The sequence below is a fragment of the Cibotium barometz genome, chromosome 53 (genome assembly GCF_041138505.1).
Source record: "Cibotium barometz isolate CiBa-2024 chromosome 53, ASM4113850v1, whole genome shotgun sequence".
Taxonomy (NCBI): domain Eukaryota; kingdom Viridiplantae; phylum Streptophyta; class Polypodiopsida; order Cyatheales; family Cibotiaceae; genus Cibotium; species Cibotium barometz.
The window spans coordinates 24,977,033-24,993,684 of record NC_141098.1 but is presented as its reverse complement, the minus strand read 5'-3'; the positions used below and the strand labels follow the sequence as shown (position 1 = coordinate 24,993,684).

At 39.9% G+C, this 16,652-nt stretch overlaps 1 protein-coding gene across 1 annotated transcript; it reads right to left on the bottom strand.

The window, feature by feature from the left end:
* Positions 1–3,183: 3,183 nt before the first annotated feature.
* On the bottom strand, positions 3,184–5,105 carry LOC147608445 (uncharacterized). Its single transcript, XM_086789084.1, has 3 exons — positions 4,671–5,105; positions 3,656–3,844; positions 3,184–3,380 (listed from the first exon to the last, which is right to left on the bottom strand). The coding sequence occupies exons 1-3, from the start codon at positions 4,950–4,952 to the stop codon at positions 3,285–3,287; spliced, it is 567 nt and encodes a 188-aa protein (XP_086645210.1). The 5' UTR covers positions 4,953–5,105; the 3' UTR covers positions 3,184–3,284.
* Between the last annotated feature and the right edge of the window lie 11,547 nt (positions 5,106–16,652).

The window sequence follows — 16,652 nt, the reverse complement described above, 5'->3', positions numbered from 1 at the left end:
TGTGAAAAAGGAAATTTCACAGAAACAATAGTCTTCTCTCTATGGAATATCCAATCTTCTAGGCTATTTGAGTTGGGGTCCAATACGACATCTGTAGTTGTGTTTGGATTTTCTGCCATGTAGGCTTGTAATGCATACCCAAACCCCATCTTCACTGAGCATGCGGGAAAGATAGAACATGTCCCTTAGGGGATATGACATCTTGCCCAGTGCACATGCCTTTGATAGACAAAAAGTAAGTTGATCTTGGAGAGGTAATCGCCAATGGAGTAGTAAAAGCATGGCTCCAATGTATGTTTTCCCGCCTAAATGATTTTTTTGTTTGAGGAGGTCTTCACTCGAGACGAATGCAAATATTGCAATACTACTTTCCAATCAACAATTAATCGGCTTGTGTATGGACAACCAAGAATCTTTCCTTGGATATGTCCAAATAATATATCCTAGTAAAGGAGAAAGTTTGATAGGTTGTTAATATTGCAGCAATCATGAGAGTCCAGGGCTACTGTTGAGCCAAAAAAGTTTTTAGTTTGCGCGCTAACATATGATAATGAATATCAAGAACATTGAGGCCACTATACAACTTGGGTGAGCAGATTCTTTAGAATTTGAGAAGGCACAATGCTTTCTGATGATGTTTTGTTTGCCACAAAACCTCCATGATCTTTGACATAAAGCTTAGAATCTGTTGTTTTGACCACATTAAAAGTGGCAAGAAGAATTGACTGTAAGCTATAAGAATGGATTGCAAAATTCTGAGTTGTACATGACGAGGCCAAGTAGATGAGTGCTAGTAATCCAATTTGGCTTGGAGCCTCAGCATGACCCAGTTAGTAGTAGTTCGATGAGACATATTCCAGCCTAGAGGATATCCGAGGTGTCGAACGATGTCAGTGGGTGGAATAATCTATCCCAGCTATAAAATTCTATGCCAATCCATCTCCTTCAAAGGCACTAATTTTGATTTTTTGTATGAATAGGCCTGTCTACCGCCTCTCCAAAGAGCTCAAGAGCTTACATAAGTACTTTAAGATCATTTGGTGTATTCTTAGGGAAGAAAAAAGAGTCATCAGCATAAGCTTGAGCAACCAAAGCACATCCATTCGAGAATTGCAATCCATATAAATGCCCAATATTAGTGAGTTTGTCCATGTAGAGTAGCAAAGGATGAGTGGCAATATGATAATGGGCATCCATGTTTAACAGATTTTCTCATTTTTCCAGAGGACAATCCTTTACCCAACATGTAGGATGCCATACTATCTTCATAAAGCCAATAGATAACATTGGACAACTTTTGCCCAAACCCAAGCTTTGTCACTCATGACGGTAGCAATGTAATCCCATTGAATTGTATCAAATACCGTTTCTACATCAATTTGCACTAATAAAAGATCCTACTTTGTATATTTTGCATGTACTATCCCCACATAGGCCTTATAGATATTATCAGTCGTTTGGGAACAAAGCCATACTGGTAGGATGGAGGCCTCTATTTGAAATCTTTTTGAGTCTGTCAGTGAGCATTTTTGTGATAATTTTATAGATTACTGGCATTAAAGTAATGGGACACTAGCCAGATAAATTTTGACATGGCTGTTTTTTGGGCACTAGATTGACGAGCCCTTCTTGCCATGACACAATTCCTTGCAACCATGATTGATTGATCATAAGCAATAGGGGATGCTCAAGTATTTCCCAAAATTGAAGAAAGAATTCTCAATAGTCAAACCATCCCATTTTGGTGATTTCCATCGGCCAAAAGATTTAATAGCACCACCAAGCTCTATAGCTGAAAAAGAAATTCAAGGTTTCTTGCTTCCTATTGACACCATATTTGAGAGGATCTCAAGACGAGCATTAGAAACAGTAGCTGTCCATGGAGAGCGGGTGAAGCAAAAGAATGCTGAAAATACACAATGTATTCTTGTTCTAATTGCATAAGATTTTCCATCCATTCACCAATTTACATTTGAACTCATGAAATGCATTGCCTTTGCCATGTTGAATGCAAATGTTTGAAGAAATATTTTGGAGGAACAACCCTTGTCAACAAGCAGGGGTTTTTGTTGTGATCAAATTTGCCATTTTTTGCAGATTTTGTGTTGATCATTTTTGTCCAGCTCATGCCGGGCATAATTCATCTGCATTTCTTCATGGGATGATAACAAACCAATATTGCTAAGCTCTTCAAGAACTTGAAGTTGATTTTTCAGCCCAGCGATTCGTTGTTTTTCTTCCCCTAAGTACCATTTTCCATAATCTGTTATTACTCCTTGTATTTGCATTGCACCAAGCAATGTCTATGTCCTTATACATTTCAACTTCTATAGGGTATCCACAATAGCACACACCATTTCTTGAAATAGGGGTGAGTGAGATAACTATTATTTACCATACAAAGTCGTTTGGTAGACAACTGTATGTCATCAATGGGACCATGCAAATAAAGAACCAACCATAAAGGAGCATGATCAGAGAGTCCTAGGGAATAGTCAACCGACATACTACATCCATGAATATAGGCATGATCAACATGTAAAATATACCAATGATCCAAATGAGCATGATAATCAATAAGAGCATTGTGATGGAATGTAAACCCTGTTACATCCGAGCAAGTTTCTTTCCACATATCTACAACATAATGCATTTTGCCCATGAGGTCCTCTGAACTCCAATCATGTGAGAGGAGCAACCACGAGTATTGTCCTCTCGTGATGGTCGATTATTAAAAGCACCACATTAAAGCATTAATCAACCATGGACATTGCATAAATGTTTTCCAAAGCAAGGCATAGTGAGCATATGAATCGGCGTAGAAGAAAACCATATCGCTCTGGGCAGCAGGACTGGTTTACAAAAAGAAGCTAAGAGATCTCACACTAGTCCGGTTTCACACCTACCATGCATTGCAAGCGTGTAATTATTGTTGAGAGATTTCACACTAGTCCGATTTCACACCTACCATGCATTGCAAGGTGTCTACCGCATAATTATTGTCACTACGGCCAATTAGTGGCACATGAATCAAGACAGACTAAGGTTTCAATATTTATTTACACACCAATTTGTCCAACTAACATTAGATGCAAATAAATCACTCATAGGAACTTCTTGGAGTCAAAGCCTTCTACCATTAAAAATTGTAAAAAAATACATAGACCAACACAATATCACCCATTCAAAAGAATTGAGTTCTTTCCTTCAACATTTTGTACATATTTGCATATATTTGAGAATATGAACTATAGTGTTAAAAACTAAGAATTGAAAGTGCACTATTAAACAATTGGTGCCAGCTCCATATGCGCCTTGTTGTCTTGTTCAATGACATCCAAGTAAATGGGATCCACTTTGATATTGCTTTCTACATGGACCTACAATAATCAAAGAAGAAATGTATCACAATATGGCCCTCTCAAATGAACTTTAAGAGCTTGAGAACATAGGCCTCTTCTTCAACATATTAGGCTAGTTTGCTACACACTCTTTTACTACACATAAAGGCTCCTTTTAACATATTAGTGTCCGTTTTGGATGCTGTAAAATCTTATATTAGGGTAATAAATTACATGTCATGTCTAGAGGCTTCATGGAAAATATTATAGAGTTATTTATGAATTAAGGAACATTATGAGTGTGAGAGATCTACCTCAAAATTGTGAGTCCATATCCACAACCTTGCATGGCCTTTGATTGTTACTATGGAAGTCATGCACATTTCTCTCTTCATCACATCCGAAATAAGATCCTTTAAGTTTTTTGTCATCTCAAGGCCATCTAGCTTGGCAGGGACTTGAATGACTTCCTCACTATTGGCCCCTTGGCTGCCTGCCTCCACCTACAAATTTAAAGCCCAAAAGAAAGAAAGAAAAAGAATCCAATAAATTATTAGCTTGACTCTACCCTTGATTACTCAAAATGTTGTGACAAAAGCATAATCCTCTAGGTTTGTAGTTACCTTATCAAATCCACATTATTTAGATGACACTCCACAGCAAAGCATAGAGTGATTGTGAAAAAAAGAGTACCTTACAATTAGTCTAAGTATAAACTTAAGAAAGAAAGAAAAAGAATCCAATAAATTATTAGCTTGACTATACCCTTGATTACTCAAAATGTTGTGACAAAAGCATAATCCCCTAGGTTTGTAATTAACTGATCAAATCCACATTATTTAGATAACACTCCACAGCAATGCATAGAGTGATTATGAAATAAAGACTGTACTTACAATTAGTCTAAGTATAAACTCAAGCCAGCATTATTAATGCTGATTGAAGATCCATGGCAACATGGCAAAACTCGAATTAACTTGGCTAGGCTTATAGCAATCATGCATAAGCTTGATTGCAATAAGCTGATTAGAGTAACTCAAGGCTAGTATTGAAAACCCATGATTTAGGAGGCTATATCCTTTCTTATATCAAAAAGAGAGAGAGAGAGAGAGAGAGAGAGAGAGAGAGAGAGATGTAAGGATTGTGTGAAGGCATGATATACTAAAAAAGAGGCAAGAATGCATAATCTAAATTCAATACCAAGTTATACCATTGAAGTAGGTTAGTGCACTAAACCAATGATTAGTAGAGGGAGAATTGAGCTTAAAAATGATTAGTAGAGGGTGAATAGAGCTTACAAATGATTAGTAGAGGGTTAATAGAGCTTACAGTGGCTTGGCCGAGGAGGTCGCCGAGGTAGAAGATGTCCATGGTGGTGCTGGTGTACTCGATGGGGGCGACGTTGGGGTTGACGACCTTGATGGAGAGGAGGAGCTGGGCGTCAACGACGGCCATGAGGAGAGGGGAGCTGGTGGAGAAGCGGAGGTTGAAGCCTTTGAGCTCGATAGAGAGAACCTCAAAGATGGGGTCTCTCGGCCGGTTTCTGTAGAGGGCGGCGGCCGCCGCCGCCACCCCGCAAGCGAGCGCAGAGGCTCCCACGGCTATGGCCATTCAGAATCAACGCCTCTGCACACAACGAAGAAGATGATGAAGAAGGGCGGCTTCTTGGCGATGGAGGGCGAGAATGCAGTCGCTTCAAGTAGCGCGCGCGCACGCGTGCGTGTGAGAGAGAGAGAGAGAGAGAGAGAGAGAGAGCGAGCAACCCCGCTGTGTGTGTGTGTGTGTGTGTGTCGCTTCAAGTAGCCTGTGTGTGTGTGTGGAGAGAGAGAGAGAGAGAGAGAGCGCCGACCCCTTTGTCTGCATACGTGTTGCTCTCTGATCGATCCACGTCCCTCACTTCTCCCTTTCGTTACAAGTGTCCATGTCCTCAACTTCTCCAAAAATCTAGAACCTCGACGGTACATTCACATCTAAGACTACCATCTCTCTCTCTCTCTCTCTCTCTCTCTCTCTTTCTTTTCGAGCCAGCATCACGGGCTGCCGGAGCCGTCCTATTACTCGAACGGAGAAACACTTTTGTCATCAACTTTGCCGAAAGTGGTTTCATTACTCCCTTAAAGCATAGCCTCTAGAGACCTAGGCATGACAGCCACCAAGTACTTCCTTGTTGTGAGGAGCCCAGGTAGTGTGGGACTTGTGCCGGTGCACCATCTCTCTCTCTCTCTCGATGCCGTCTATTTGACTAGCATCATAAAAGATTTAGAAACACTCGGAAAACACAACTAAAATAGAATTGTCTGCATCCTCTATGGAAATGTAATCATATAACGATTGTTGTAGGGAACATCGAAAATAAGTGGCATGCTAAAAATTACTATCAACAAAAGTAGCATGATTTCGAGCCTTCCAAATGGTCCAGAGGGCCCAATATCTTGTCCAAGCAAAGAAGTAGGCATGTTCTGAGAGGCGATTCGAAAATCATACTTTTCTATATGTAGCATATGCGAGTTATGTGTTGTATTATCATCATGCTAAGGAGAATTGTTAAAATCCCCACATAAAAAAGCATTCTTTAACCATGGGTATCAACTTAATCTTTTCCACATATCGGCTCTTATAGCTGAGGTTTGTGATGCATACACAGAACCAAACTCATAAATTTCCCCATGCACCAAACATTGAACAACCATCCACCTCCCTTGGGGATCATTATATGCCACACATGGCTGTAGGTCATGTTGACCAATGCAACTAACCTAGAGAAAGTACTTGAACCTGCATAAAATATGTCATAACCTGCAAAATGACCACTTTTGCCAGCCAGGTTATGTTCTTGTAACCACAATACATGAGGCTGCATCCAACGGATATAATCCCATAATAAATGCCATTAACTAACTCAGAAAATGCCTTGCACATTGTAGGTCATACATTTCAAAGGTAGATACATAAGACAACAAAGTTTAAGTACCCTGCATGGGTTCAAGCTCATTACCTTCTACATGATGTGAATTATTTTCATCAACTTTCCCTGCAATTTCATAACCATTATTGTCATCCCCATCCAAAAGGTGAAATCCTCCTTTAGTATGACGAGCCCATATCTAACCCACAATTGTATGATCAATTTGGATGGACGAAGAAGCAACATTATGTGTCCAATTCCAGGAGATTAGAGACCTTGGTTGTGTAACGGTCTTTTTCGGGGGCCTGCCAACCATTTGAAACATCTCGAGCTTTATCGACTTTGATATGTAAGGGTGTATGCACATTAGTCACATTCACCTTGTTCTTACCTTTGTCCAAAGTAGAAGGGACAACCTCCTTTTGTCCTTGCCCTTTTACTTTTGGTCATTGAGATACATCATCCCTTTGTCCATTCGTTTCCTGGGGTACAAATAGCAATAGGAGGTGGCTGATGCAACAAAGCGGGACATTTAGACCGCATATGACCGAATTTGTGACATTGAAAACATGCACCTGCAAAAATCCCCCATTTTAACTTGATGAAAGCTCGAATACCTAATTGCTCATTATCTGTTTCAAGCAATATCTTTGGGAGTGGGCTTATTTGTATCTCACATACTACGAAAAATAAATAAAGACAAGCATCCTCAGGGATGTAGTTAGTTTTGGTGAAGGTGTTCGACTCTACCCAGAGGAACTAGGTTCAAACCTTGCTTATTGTACTCAACAATGAAAACTATACTAATCGAGAATTAGTATTTCTCTTAACAAATAAAATGAATTGCAGACCCTGATCATTGCACTCAACAATGGACACTATACTAATCAAACAGTGTGTCTCTTAACAAATAAAATGAATTAGAGAGAAGCGATGTGGCTTTGTGTGGTCTCTTTCCATTTTCATTCTATTGGGCCATGATTAGCATTCCAAATGATGAGCATACATGGGCATGGTTGTTAAGGGACGATTGATAATGTTGTGATATGGATTTAGATGGGAATAGATGTTAGAAAATAGATACAAACACAATCATTATTGTTTGTGAGAGCTTGTTGGATTTGTGGATTGGAAGAATAATGGTATAACTTAACTTAATGGTGTTCACATGTAGGTTTGAAGTATAATATCTCCCTCCTCATCCATATGTCTATAACACTAATATCTTCTCTCATTTATTTCCACCACTTACCAAAAACTAAAGAAACCACCCCCCTTTTTGCTTAACCTTGACATTTGTAAAGTGTAAAATGTATTTTTTTCTCAATTACAAGGCCCTTAGGAAGTTGCAATAAAGGGTCTCACTAAACTCCGTTAAAATTTGCAATAAAGCATCTCAAAAGTTTGACTTTGGTGATTGAATTCTTAAGGGGTTCACTCTATAGAAAACCTATATATCACATGTATTTAAGAGGTCTATTGAAAATCCCTTATTTGCAAAGTTTGAGTATTTAAAATGGTCCATTTTCTATACAAACTTATATATATATATATATATTCCCAAAATCCATAAAAAACCCCCTTACGTATCTTTTTGTAAATTTATCCCTAAAATGTAACTTAAAAACTTTTTCTAGTGAACTCACATTTTTTAGTGATTCCTCCAAGATTGAATCCCTCAATTGGCAATGTGGGTTAAGAGTTTTGATGAATGCCCATGGGTCTCAATCATAAGAAAATATCTACACATTTTTTAGTGATTCCTCCAAGATTGAATCCCTCAATTGGCAATGTGGGTGAAGAGTTTTGATGAATGCCCAAGGGTCTCAATCGTAAGAAAATTTCCTTAAGTGAAACTAGTAAGTGGTTTTTGCTCACAATTAATAATAAACTCAAAAGAGATTACCACAAGATGCAAACGCATGTCCACAAATAATCACTTCAATCATTAAGATTAGCTTCCAAACTCACAAAGTAATTACATTAATATATTGAGTCATGCCATAATCTCTATGTGGCACCTACTCTAGTGAGGCACCTACACCACTTAGGTGTCCACAACTTCTATAGTAATCGACACCTTACATAGGATTTTGAGCTTTGCATTTGCACAAATGCTAAGCAATGTCATTAAGGCTTATGCTTAGCACCCAACATATAGATAATTTTGATCATAATTATTAACACTTGAAAAATATCCGAAGATAGCATGACATATGCACATAAGAATCAAAGAGTGTCTAGATTTCACACATATAAGAAACAAAGAGTGTATAGATTTCACACACATAAGGTAAGGTGGTAGTTAAACCATTGCGATATTTTATATTTTTGCATAATTATAGGAGATAAGAGGTTGTGGTTTAGTGGAAGGTTGTGCCTAGCAATTTAAAGGAATTTTATCTTAACACTTCTTCTTTCCATCACATCACATGGAGCAAAGATCTAAAGGTCTTTTTTTTTTGTTTGGGTGGGGCAAGGTATCCTTTTAAGTATCTGTCAAAAAGACACAAAAATGATTAAAAAAAAACAAGACTAGTGTTAATCTCTTATTTTTCATGCAATGATTGATTTTAAGCTAATGAAGATGATTTAGATACAAACTATGCACTAAATTTAAATTAAATGCAATGAAAGATGCTCAAATTGAGTAATACAAATGGATGAGATGGAATTGGATGTAAGACATGATTTCCCACAATGGATATACATCCTAATTTTCCAAATTTGAGCTTTGATTAGCTTATTTTTTTTTGCTAATATGACACTAATGGTGGTGATTTTAATGCTTAATAACAGTGATTAGAGGTAAAAATTTGGAGGCTGAAATTGAGCTTGTAGATGCAAGAATTGAAGGGGATTTTAGTATAGATTTCTTTCCCTTGATGAGGGACAATTGCATGAGCAAGATCTCTAGCTCAAATTGGGTCAAAAACTATGTATTTACGCTTGACTAGACGACCTGTTTTTTAGCTCTTACATAATGGATCATTTGGTATGAGCTTTGAGATATAGGCTCCTTATAACATTTCTAAGGAACTCCTTAAAGGTCTTGCCCTAATGTAACTCACACATGGCGAATTGAAGGAGAAACCAATCGGCAGTAGAGCAGCACAATTTGCACGCAGTAGAGGGCGAAATCGACGAAATCGTCTAGTGAAGTTGAGTGCCTAGAGCTCGGTAATTTTCTCCTAGATTTTCAAGGGAAATGGTAGCTTGGTTGAGGAGAACAAGCTCTTGCAATTTGGACCACAAGAAGTAGGAGAAGTGGATAAGCTTGAGACTAATGACTTAATCAAGATGATTAGCACTAATTAACCTAAGAAATGTTGACTGGATACTGAAGGGGAATGAGAGAAGCTCACGGAGAGAGGGGAGGCTTTGATACCATGTTAAGATTCATGATATCTCCTACACATAGCTATGGATATTAGGGTTTATCTAATGACATACTAATGACACATGATTAAGCTAATCTAGGGTGGATAGTGCTTAAGTACACTCATGATGATGAGTATGTGCAATAGACTCAAGCACAATTAGGTTACAAGATTAAGACTTGTACTCATAAAGAGACTTGAGATGTGTGCGAGTGCTATGTTTGCATTGCTTGAAATGGCCCCCTCTTATATGAGGAGGTACACCCTTGGGCTTGTACATCAATGTGGGATAATTCTCTTTGCTCTTGTTTACCTTACTCAACTCACTCCCTATCTCTTCCCTGTGCTCTTTGGCACCACATTTCTCAAGATTCTCATGTTTATTTGAAGCTATGCATGCATGTTCCAAGCTGTGCATGCATGTTTACATGTCTACTAAAAGCTACGCACACACGTTTAGAGTTACGTATGCATATATGTCACTCTAGATATGCAAGTTCCCAAGAATGGCCTACATATGTGCATTCTGCCCTAATAACATATGCTCCCATGCAAAAGCTATATAAGATGGGCCCCTCCTCTCATTTTTTCACTATTCACTCTCTTGCTAGCCAAAATCTTGCCAATTTTTACCATAACTCACCTACACCTTCATAGCCCCCTTTAGTACTTTGCCAATTCATCTCACCACCTTTAGACACATCATCTAACACAGTGTTTTGCTTACACCCACCAAGAAGAGGAAGGCCAGCAAGGTCCCCAAGCTCTTGGAGTACTAGGTGGCTAGCCACCAAATTCTCCCCACTTAGGGTGGAGCAACTCAGAGAAGTCAGCTGGAATATGATACATAGCTGAATCTAATCAGAGAAAAAGGTGGAGCACAAGCTCCTCTACTACCACACCTAAGAATGCTACCAGGTAGAAAAGAGGCTCGAGGTTATGGTGCACATGGAGAGATTAGGTCTTAGTAGGTTCGCTGCCCTTCCCACATAAGAGCCTGACCTCCGCATTTGCTTCAAGTTCATATCCTCATACGACACCTGTCTCTGCATAGGCACCATCCAAGATGCCACATGTGTTGACTTGACCTTGGCTGCAAGAAACTAGGGTTGGCCACTCAAGGCATGGAGTGTGCTAACCTATGCGGACATTGAGACGTATTACTTTTTACGTCATATAATTATTTTACGTATTCTGAGTCATGGTCCGGGCTTGTCTCGGCACCACATGTAAAGGGTAAGGGGGTGGATTCATATACCCTATTGAGCACTCAGAATGGGTTTCTTTGATAGTCATTGTACCAAAGAAGAATGGGAAACTCAGAGTGTGCGTTGATCTCAAAAAGGTTAATGCAGCCACCAGAAGAGATCATAACCCCTTGCCGTATTTGGAACATGTGCTTGAAAGAGTTGCAGGCAAGGAGGCTTATAGCTTTTTAGACGGGTACTCTGGTTATAATCAGATCACAATTGCAGTAGAGGACCAAGCTAAAACAACTTTTATAATGGAGTTTGGAGTGTTTGCCTTTCTCGCGTCATGGTCTTTGGCTTAACTAATGCACCTGCAACATTCCAACGATTGATAAACACAGCCTTTAAGGGACTTTTGTGAAGCCTTAGATGATCTTTGCGTTCATTCCTCTTGGGACGAGCACTTGATGTGTTTACGAAAAGTATTGTGTAGATTATATCGCATCTCATTGAATCCTTTCAAATGCCAATTCTGGGTTAAACACGGAGTTATTCTAGGGCATATAGTGTCCAAAAATGGGATTTCCACCGACGAAAGTAAAATCAAGGTCATTCTGGAATTGCCCCCACCCACCAACTATAAGAGAGTCCAGCGCTTTATGGGCCATGTTAGTTATTATTGAAGGTTTATTTTATTCTTCGCTAGGATAGCTCGACCATTGTACAAGCTTCTCATCGAGTTTATTTGGACCGAAGATTGTGACCGTGCATATGAGTTATTAAAGAAGGCCCTAGCGAGTGCTCCAATCTTGCGAATGCCTAACTGGGATTTAATCTTCCATGTACATATTGATGCATCAAACTTTGCTATTGGGTGTGTACTAACTCAACCTGGAGAACATAAACTAGACTACCCCATTAGCTTTGCTAGCCGCCAGTTGAACGATGCTGAAATGAATACACCACTACGGAGCGAGAAGGGTTGGCAATGATATATGTAGTAAAGAAATTTCGTTATTACCTTCTTGCCACCAAGTTTGTTTTCTATGTGGATCATCAAGCATTGTTGTATCTGGTGAACAAACCATGCTCCACAGGAAGAATCACACGATGGTTGTTGATTCTTCTTGAGTTTGATTTCACTGTTGTTGTGAGACCTGGCAAAAAACATGTCATGGCTGATCATTTGTCTCGCATACCTAATGGTGAAGCTCCTACGGGAGTTGATGATGACTTACCTGACACTTCCTTGGTGGAGACAATGCCTGAATGGAGTGAGAAGATTGTTAACTTCTTGGTTAATGGTTTTCCACCCAAGGAGCTTCGTAATAAAGATCTAGCTCAAAAGCTGATCAAGGAATGTGAACCCTATTGTCTGGGACTCTTTATAAAAGAGGAAAGGATGATGTTCTTAGGATTACAGTAAACCAACCGTTTGAAAAGTGGGGTTTAGACTTTGTAGGTCCAATTAGCCCAGCGGCCCGTAATACACAATCTCGCTATATTATTGTGGCCACTGACTATGTGACCAAATGGGCGCTGAAGTGAAAGCAACACGTAAGGCAGATGCAAGGACAACAGCCAAGTTCCTCTTTGAAAATATAATCACACGCTTCGGTTGTTCTTTTGAACTTGTGAGTAACAATGGTACGCATTTTATAAATGAAGTGATTAAGGAGCTCACAACAAATTTCATGATATCCCATTATAAATCTACTCTTTATTATCCGCAAGCGAATGGCCAAGCCAAGAGTACCAACAAGACCTTAATCTCTATTCTGACAAAGACAGTTGAGGCTCATCGCACGGATTGGGATCTAAAGCTTACGTCAGCTTTATGGGTCTATCGTACTGCGTACAAAGTGGCTATTAATTGCACACCATTCAAGATGGTATATGGCCAAGAATCAGTCATGCCGTGGGAATTTGTCATTCCTAGTCTTCGTGTTGCTACTCAAGAGGGCTGGGATGGTAATCCCTTAGTAGAGCGTTTGTATATCCTTGAGCGGTTAGATGAAGAAAGACAATTGACGGTGTACAATGCCCTTGTAGAGAAGGATAGAAGGAAGAAATGGTTTGATCGCCACGTGAAAAATAAGGACATCAAAGTTGGGGATAAAGTCCTGATGTATGGAGTGCGTAACGAAAAGAAGAAGCTAAAATATGCTGGTAAGGGACCGTACAGAGTATGTGAAATTACCCCGCAAGGTACCATCCGACTCTCGAGACAGAGTTGAAACCGTTGGATTCCTGAATGGGAGTAAATTCAAAAGATACTATGACCCCCTAAGCCAAGAGGAATTACATGCAATCCATCAGAAGAAGGCAGCTAAAGAACAAGCTGAGACCGTTGGATTTCTCAATGGGAGTAAATTCAAAATATACTATGACCCCCTAAGCCAAGAGGAATTACATGTAATCCATCAGAAGAAGGCAGCTAAAGAACACGCTGAGCTTAAGAAGATACAAGCGAGAGTTGAAGCTCAGCGTGTTAAGCGCCAACAACGAGAGGCCAACTTGGGGATTACACTTGGGGATTACGCAAGCATTTTTCGAGGAGGCAGAGGAGGATTCACTAGAATCTGACCCGCCTCTACGATACCCAATTGGAGTCCTTACGGGAAGGTGCTATATAATGCATTATTGGATACGGGAGCTCAACACAATTTGCTGTCATATGGAGTGGGGTGTCAACTTGGAAAACCACCCTTATCCAAGAGTACTATCCAAGTTAAGGGTATCAATAAGAAGAAAACCACTGTCTTGGGAATTCTGCACACTCCTGTTGCCTATGACAAGGGGACTGTGGTTCAAAGCTTTTTGGTTATGGTGCCTGCTGGTACCATGGAGGGAACTGTAAACTTAGGGTATAAATGGATGTTAGCCACCACCAAGTGAAATATTGATTGGGCAACCAGGCGAGTTACAACGCAAGAACTAGCTCTCAGCCTGACCACTCAGGGTCCCACACCTAAGCCATCAACTCTGGACAAAACGCTAGATAAGGAAAAATCACAAAGTCAAGTGGCTACACCATCTTTGATTGTTTGCGAAAAATCACAAAGTCAAGTGGCTACACCATCTTTGATTGTTTGCCACCCCTCTAACGCTTCAACGCCAAGAGTCGAGACACAGGCAGTGTGGTCCCCAAGGCTCCGCTTAATTTACCGAAGAGTACATATAAATGGGTCCCAAAAGCTTCGTTAAAACGGCTACCTCTACTGCTCAATCTCGTTCAGACAAGAAGCCTCGTAGTAGGAAAGCAGCTACCCGCCCTAGAAAAGGCAAGGTAACATCACGTTGGATTCCTAAAATATTATTAGCAGCCCAAGGGTACTACGAAGGGAATGACCAGATTTGGGTTCCTAAACATAAGCTGAATTCCTCTGCATCACATGTAAAATCTTGTAAGCCAAATGTTGCCACCCCAACGACAATTCAAGACCGTGGTAAGGGAAAGGTAACGGAGTACTCCACACGACTTCTTCCAGAGCTAGTTTGGATTCCCAAACAATATCGATCGATACCACCTAGCTCAGGAAGGGGGGAGTCACAGGAAGCTTCTAGCTCCTCATGCCATTCACACGTTGATATAGAAGTTTTTGCACGCTCTATACCTACCCTTGTCAATACCCACCAAGAAACCAATGAGTCTACGTCTCCCCTTGTAAATGTATCGTTGGAAGCCATATCCTCCGTTTGTTCATGGGAGCGTACACTACCATCTCTGCAACTTGATGTGGCCACAAGGGTCATAAAGCTATCTGCCCACATCACCACCTATAACCCACTGGACAAATTGGTTCCAAGGGGCTACATCATTGCAAAAAAAATGATCTACCCAAGGAAGGGGGAGCATGTACTCACGTTCGACATTCTATTGCTTCCTCCCTAACCTTCTCCCCTGACCATGTAACTTCCAAATTCAAGGGAATGTATATATATAGCTTCATACACAAAAAATAAAATAAAAGAAAAAAAATATATATAGTAAAAAGAGCAAGAGCACATTAAGAGGAGAGTTATCCGCACACAATTAGAAACAAGATTGACCTGTCTTCATGAACCTACTGATGCTATATCTGTGTTTGCAGATATGGCAGATGTACGAGCATCACACACTTCATCCACTCCCACCTTTGGTGAGAGGTATCATCTGTACCTTTCTCAGATATTTCACATGTGCTATCCTGTAATCAAAACCGAATTGGGTCATATAGATGTACTAGCCAGTGAGGAAAATGTTGAGGAATTAGAATGGCTAATTCACCTATTGACCACGACTGACCCCTACTCCGTAGAGTACGTATCCCCGATAGCCCAAGTCTTTACTTTTCCACAGGATGACTATCCTCGCATGGTTACATTCTTGACGAGTCTATGTGGATGGGAGGACGAAGAAGATATATTTGACGATGAATGGATGGATGAGACTCATGGCACTACCAAGGCTGATTTTATTTATTTGGATGATGCGGATAGAGGCTTAGCCTTAGGGCTATAGCCAGAACTCTACAACATCCCCTCTTACCTTGATCCTCAGTATTAGTGTGGTGACTGGTAGGTAGGTTATGTTTTCAAGTTGTTTCTAGTTTTGTGTCCTTAACGAGTCCTTATTTTTTCCCACTGATGTGTCTCTCAAGGTATAGTGCTTGTTAGTTAATTATACAAGTTGAAAAGTTTGAGGTGGGTTCACTTTCATAGTCCTGGGACTGCCGCAATGTTCATACATGGATATCTACATCAAATTAGATGTCCAAAATACATGTGTAATTCTTCCATGCCCACTCTCTTTCATTTTTACCGTTCAATTAATTGCATGAACTATAATGCATGACCACATGGAATTTGTCAAGCACTACTTAGTTTTTGAAGTTTCCTACTAGGGTGTTAGTGTAAATCATTAATTGAGTTTAACCTTATTTTATAAATTCTTGGGAATGCATGATGTCTTTAGTTAACCTTGGAATATGGTTGTCTTAGGTCTAGGGTTAAAACCATCTTAATGCTTGAACAACCTAGCCGTGTGTGTTGACCTCTAAGATATAGCTTCTACCCCTTTGTCGAAAGGATGTAAGAACGCATGATAATTTGGGAGCAAAAATCCAAAGAGAAATAAAAAATAAAAAGGAAGGCCTACAAAAATGGTAATGTATGTCTGTTATGTGCTTTCATGTCAGCCTATCGCCCTATTGACACTTGGTAGGAGAGGAGTATTCCACTCCCCAGACCGATGCCCTGGGTTAGTAGGGGGTAGCCTTGCCTAAGGTGAGCTAGTAGATTCCTGGAGAAGGCCTTGTCGTAAACATGGCACCAGGGTCGATGCTAGTTTTTCTTTAGGGAGGTCGTCATTGTTTTTAAAAATTGTCACAGCAGCATAAAAGAAATAAAGGTAAAAGACTCCTATAACTCTGATATTTCTTGTGTCCTTAGGCTCTTGGGATTAGCTTGTTCTTAGACACATTGTGGTCATTTGTTTATTTATTACGCTTGGTAAATTTCTTTGACTTAGGCCAGTTGTTGTAGACCTTGATTAACCTTCGACACCTTGCTAACTCTTGAATTACTTTCAATAATTTTAAACTCCTGTTAATTTGCTACGCTAGCTCCTTAATGTGACCTCTTAAACTAGGTTCTCATGGCATACTTCCATTGTGGTCTAACATGCTTGATTTTATTTTTGATACACTCTATATCTTTTGAAGACCAAGCATGCTTTCACTCTACTTCCCTGTTTTTTACAGATACAGTCTACCACAACAAACCATGTCGAGCTTACCATACCATAGCTTTCAAGGATGAAATCTACATCAAGAAGGGGGGCATGTTAACCTAT